General features: G+C 41.7%; 1 protein-coding gene across 1 annotated transcript in view; it reads left to right on the top strand.

The window, feature by feature from the left end:
* Positions 1-6,201, top strand: part of PRKX (protein kinase, X-linked) — a 120,789-nt gene that overhangs the window by 67,431 nt on the left and 47,157 nt on the right. The window contains exon 4 of the mRNA XM_019524959.1: positions 24-143. Coding sequence (XP_019380504.1) covers positions 24-143 — 120 coding nt within the window. The remainder of the gene's footprint in view (positions 1-23; positions 144-6,201) is intronic.

The raw sequence follows: 6,201 nt of genomic DNA, 5'->3' as shown, positions 1-6,201 counted from the left end.
TTTTTTTTTTTTTTTTTTTTTAGGACGTGGACTCTCTGTGGCACACCAGAATACTTAGCACCAGAAGTCATTCAGAGTAAAGGTCATGGAAGAGCAGTGGATTGGTGGGCTCTGGGGATTCTGATATTTGAGATGTTGTCAGGGTAAGTTTCTTTAGTGATATTAAATGCATGCTAACTATTAAGAGAGACTTTTGTTCCTCAATTGTAATATTCTGGATAACAAATTTGAAATATCTTGTATCTAAATTAAACCTTTTTCTAATCCAGACTAATTCTTGTCTTGCTATGAAGAGGAGAATTAGGAGCATTGAGGGAAACACATTTTAACTTTTTAGTTTCTTTATTTTTAAATAAAACTAAGTTAAGCTAAAACTCTATTTTTTCTCACACTCCAGTTTATTTCACTGCAAGATTTAGGCTTTGCAGAAGGGATTTAGATGTATACCTAGCATTTTGTGCAGTAAAAAAGGCTCTTGGCATTCTCTAAAATATCTGTAATGTTGGTGTTATGGAAGTAACAATTGTAACAATCTCCCGCCTCTTACTGGAGTTTGAACATAGTCAATAGGAAAATTGATTGTATTCATACATTTTTGTATACTCATAAAATTACATTGCTGCTTCCTCTGGATTAAAGGAAAGTACCGTATTTACCCAAATTCAAGACAACCCTGAATTTAAGATGACCCTCCAATAATTATACTTTAGACATGGATAATGTATAAATTTGTTATAATTTTCCAGGTCTAGAATCTAATTATTTGATTAGATTCTAGACCTGCAGTAGAGCAAATGGAAGCAGGAAGGCAAGTGGTGGTAGGGTAGGCAGCAGGGGAGTCAGATGGCTTGATGCCCTGACCCTGCTGTCCCCCCGCCTGTCTTCCCCACCACCTGTTCCCCTGTCTGTCTGCTCCCCTCCCAGTGCCTGTATGCCCCGTGTCTGCCCCAGTTGTGCCTGTACCCCCTGCCTCTTGCTCACTCCTCCCGACTTGCACTCTTCCCAGCTACTCTACCTGGTGCCTGCCTTGTGCCTTTGCCCACTGATTCCTGCTTCTCCCGTGGTGCTTGCTGCAAGTCTGGCTCTTGCTGGGGCCCTGCTCAAGCTTGGGCCAGGGAGCATAGATCATGCAGCAGTTGTTGCAGTGGTGGCAGCTTCAGTCCATCCCCAGAGCTGGGGCCAGAGCTGCCACTGCTGCTCCTACTGTGTGGCTGTGCTAGGGCCAGAGGTCTGTGCTGCTTGTCCTGGGCCCTGGCTAAGCTCTATGCTCCCTGCTTTGGGCCAGAGCAAAGGGAAGGTAAATGGTGGTGAGAGGGATGGAGGGGAGAGCAGAGGCTGTATGAGGCAGTTGGTGCGGGGAGGGAGCTTTAGCTGTAGCTCTAGATCCAGCTTTGACTCGGGGCTCGAGGTGAGAGTCGGAGCTGCAGCCACTGCACCCACCACTTATACTCCAATTTAAGATGAGTTGTTTTTTTTCCCCACTCATGGTGAATTGGGGGGGAGGGAAGCCCCTCGTCTTAAATTGGCGTAAATATGACAACTTAGTCCATGTTAAAAAAAAGAAGAAGAAGAATAGGAAGGTTGTGTATGGCTTCTAGTTTGGCTACATATACGTTAAGTTTAAATTTGGTAATTTTGAATTCACTTGATGGCAGTGTCTTAAAAAGCAAGTGTCAAGCTATTGTTACCACTTAAGAAAATTTTTTTTACAATAAAGTTATTTGAGTAAATATGAATTTATTTGTGTAAAATTTTTTAATTTTAAATTACACATTAAGTTAAATTTAAAATTAAAAAATGTTATGTAAAGAAGATACTGATTTACAAGTATACATCCTCTTTTCTCAGCTTTGTTTATTGTATTGAAAATACATAACCACTTGTAGTTGTGCAAAATTTGTTTTTTAAAAGTTTTTTATATGGTATTCTTTTTTGTTAACTGCATGTCTGCAGAAATGTACTTTCTAAAGCCAAATTAATGGAATTGTACTAGTAATGTTACTATATAACAGGGGTGGCCGGCCTGCAGTGTGCGTGTCACAAATGGCATGGGCAGCCTCTTTGTGCGACACACAACAGATCAGGGAGGGGATAGGTACCACAGTAGCAGATAAGGCAGGAGCAGAAAACAGAGCAGGAGATTAGGCAGGGAGCACAGGGCAGGAAGCAGAAAGCAGTACAGTTGGTCAAAGAGAAGAAGAAGATTGGAGTGGTACTTGGAGAGTACATGGCTAATTCATAAATAGCCTCCTAGCCAAAAAGGTTGGCTACCACTACCATACAACACTGTGGTCAAACCATGGGCTTATGTACACAAGTTCAGGCTCTTTAAGTCTCTGTCAGTGTAGAACCTGTTACAGTTGTATAATACTGGATTTTTATTTATTTTTAATAGGTTTGTACGTGTGGCTTGTGCCACTTTGTGCTCCTATGAAAGGGCATAAAGGACAGGTCCAACTTTGAGACTTCTTTGGTATGCTTACTGCTTGCCATGAGAGACAAAATTCAGCATCAGGGTCTAACCTACTGCTCATCAGATAACTTAAGAGTGTGTTTTTGACTTTTTCAGTTTAAGACATTTTTCTTTATGCTTTTCTTCAAAGGACTGAGAGGGCAATGACATTAGTGTAACCTCCCCACTGCAGTGAGGTGAAGTCCAAGTTGTTTCTGTCCTACCATGTGCTGATTCCATTAAAGGCAGAGTCAGCCAAAGATATTTCTACTTAGGAGCCTGTTCCTGGACCCACATGTCTAGGGATGATAAGCTCATCTCAGTCCAGTTGCTTCTGCTAAAGCAGTCAAGTCAGGCCACTTTGGAGCGAGAACTATGACCAGAACAAGGACAAATGAAATCATAATTATCTAACACTCTTTTTCACTTGTCATTAGGATCTGCCACTTGGAAAAAAATTGAAAGAGAACAGAAATGACACCAGTAGCATTAAATAGGTCAAGAGATGTGAAGGCTGTGGTGTTCAAAGCCTCTGAACTGACTGCTTTATCTTAAATTCCAGCAATCTCAGCCTTGACAGCCACAGTACTACCTACTTAAATCTCCCATGTCAGCAGTTTTTACACCTCAAGCAATAAAGCCAGCACTTATCCCCAGTTATAAACAAGACCACCAGCTTGCATGGTCTGTCTGAGCTTATGTATAATTCCATAAGATGAAAAGGAAGTAAAAGCTGGAAACATGAAATGTCATTTCTAAGACAGTTTCTAAGCTCTATAGCCCATGCGCTGGATCTGACTGGGAAGGTTTAGCCTTGCCGTGGGTGGCACACAGCTACATCAAGCTGCCTGTCTGCTCTGTGACACCTTTCTCTACAGCTGTTTTCACTACTGTCTTGTGTCTGTGCTTACCTTGCTGCAGAAGGGCTGGATATTTACAGTGAGGGTATGTTCTGGCAGCTTGAGCCCTCCAAGAGGTGGAGATTGTAACCCAGCCTCTTGCCACAGGCCACAAGTTCCAGCCTACAGTGTCAAAAGGTTGCCACCCCCTATCCTAAACAACTGGAGTGAGATCAAATGCAGATTCCAATATCAGTACCCATGGTGTGCTGAGCATTGGACAGAATTATCCATATCCTCCCCCCACCAGTGTTTCTGGGTTCAACAAGACTAAAATTCCAGTTCCATACCGCCCCTTTGTACTGCACTTTGAGGAAGAAATAGACTCTTCCTTGCCATCATTGTTGTGTTATTACTTGCTGGTTTCACTCTTGCCATGAGAAGAAAACCTCAAAGATAGCATTGCAAGCCATCCTCCCCCCCCACACTTTGAAGAACCATGCCAAATGAAAAGGAAGTGGCACTGTTGCCTGTCTCTGCAGTAAAAATAGATTATTTCAGAGGTTTCTAGGAAATCTTGTCCAAGATTACCCTGACGCTGGGCATTGAGATGACAGCTTTGCAGGGCAGATCTTACAAACTTTGTTCTGTATATGATGGTACCTGCAAGATTAGCTAGCTCTCGCTGTTTAATTTGGGAATCCTGGAACCAGCTAAAGGACTGTGTCCAGCCTGAGAAACAGCTCTAAATATGTGTGAAGAGGAATTGATGAACCCAGATGACTTTGAATGGTTTTATACTCACAAATGCAGAATCTTTCATTATCTTTGCAGAGCAAGAAAAATTGTCTTTAGTAGGCTTATTAATAAAAATTTACTAAAACTGTTATACTTTTCTGGACACACCTAACTCGCTACTGCTTTGGGTGGTGAAGTATCAAACACCATTTGTCAAATTTTGCAGTATTGCTGGGATTAAGTAAAAGAGATAAAGGAGTTGATGGTCTCAGGAAAATGGTCAAGTTGGGCCAGAGATGTTTCTCAGTTGGACTGTTGACATCCATGGACATCACAATGAAATGGGCTTTATTTCTCCATGTGTTGAATATCCCAAGCAAAGTTTGGGATAAAGTTGAGAATCTGGTTTTCAAGGCAGTGGAACTCTTTAACCAGTAAAGTGTGTTAATCCCTGTAGTTCCTGGGAACTTTCATACCGGGTCCTTACACAATGTCCTACAAGGATCCATTGCAAATAGGTAAGGGTCTACTGAAATCGAGAATGCGACTAGCTAATTTTGTGAGCGGATCCTGAGACCATCCATCATTTTCTTGGGCTGAGTTCAGCTATGATTGGCCAAGAGGCCATGGCCCCTCCCCATAGATTGCCAAGTGGCCCCAAACCATGGTTTAAATTGCTTAGCAATGTTTCCCTCAATGGAGACTAAGGCCATCAGGGAATTAAGCCATTAATCATAGAATCATAGAAAATTTGAGTTGGATGGGACCTCAGTCCAACCCCCTGCTCAAAGCAGGACCATACCCTACTAGATCTTTCCAGCCAGGACATTGTCAAACTGGGCCTTAAAAACCTCCAGGGATGGAGATTCTGCCACTTCTGTGGGTAACCTGTTCCAGTGCTTCGCCACCCTCCTAGTGAGAGAGTTTATCCTAATATCCAACTTAAACCTGACTTGGTGCAACTTAATTCCCCGATTTAAGACAAAAGAAGCCTTTAATTGATGTGTTATTAACAAGGATCCTGGTTTTTTGCAATTAAAAAAAATCCCCAATTTTTTAATTAAAATAATGTAATCCAAAATCCACATTTTTCCATGAAACATTTCATTTTGATCATGGAAAAATGTGGATTTTGATTTACTTTTTTTAATCCAAAAATTGAAGATTTTTTTTTTATATCAGAGAAAACCAGGATTCCTAGTTATTAAGCACCATCGGCACTTAATTCTAAACTGAAATATCTTACTAAAAGAAAGCTATACATAACATGAGTTGTAACTAATATCAACTATATATACTTCATTAACAAATACCAACTATGTACACTTTATTAAAGGACATTATAAAAAGCACTTCACTTAAACAATGCTAACCATGGGAGGGGCAATTCATGCTGGCTATTAAATGTGAGCATGTGGCATTCAGCTGTAGGTGCTGCAGACATTCTCTATCTTTTTTGGATGAATGCTTGTCTGTACACTGAGATGGCACGCTCAGCATCCACTGAGTTTGTTGGAATGGTGAAACAGCATCTGGCCAGGGCATAGAGATGTGTAAACTGGTCTCACACAGGCACAGAGACAGGCATCCGACACTTTGACAAAGTTCACATAAGCATCGCATTCATTGCCATGCTCTTTCCGCCATTGCATTTAGTAGCTGATGTTCACAACTCAGAACAGGCACCTCGTTGGGGTCCAAAATCTGAACAGCACTAAGGAAGGAGATAGCCAGTTGTCTGAACCACGGTTGCAGTGATGGGTTGTGCCTTCTAGTACTGATTCAGCTTCACAGTTATTGTTCTTGACTGCTGGTTTTCACAAGGACAGCTTGACAATTTTTGCTATGCCCTGTCTTTGACATAACTTATCAAATCAGCTTGTGTTCTTGGTGGATCACAGCCTGCCAGCCTTCAGACCACATCAGAAACTCCCTGAACCAGGTGGTATTGTCAGCCAAAAACATCAATTGATTTTGAATGTCACCTCACCTTAAAAGACTGCAAAACTTAAGCATGCATTGTGTGCTGAATGCAATTTGCAGCTCTTCACTCACAAACTGCTAGTAGTACCACATATGCTTGGCAGAGTAACAGACCGTGTTGAACCACAAATTCCCAGGCTCTGGTGGCGGTGGCCCACTGCCATGTGAGTTCCCACTTTGACAGGCGAT

Source organism: Gavialis gangeticus, unplaced genomic scaffold (genome assembly GCF_001723915.1).
Source record: "Gavialis gangeticus isolate Ggan-Ray unplaced genomic scaffold, GavGan_comp1, whole genome shotgun sequence".
NCBI classification, from domain to species: domain Eukaryota; kingdom Metazoa; phylum Chordata; order Crocodylia; family Gavialidae; genus Gavialis; species Gavialis gangeticus.
Note: the sequence above shows the minus strand (reverse complement) of the source record. Positions and strands in the feature narration are given on the sequence as shown.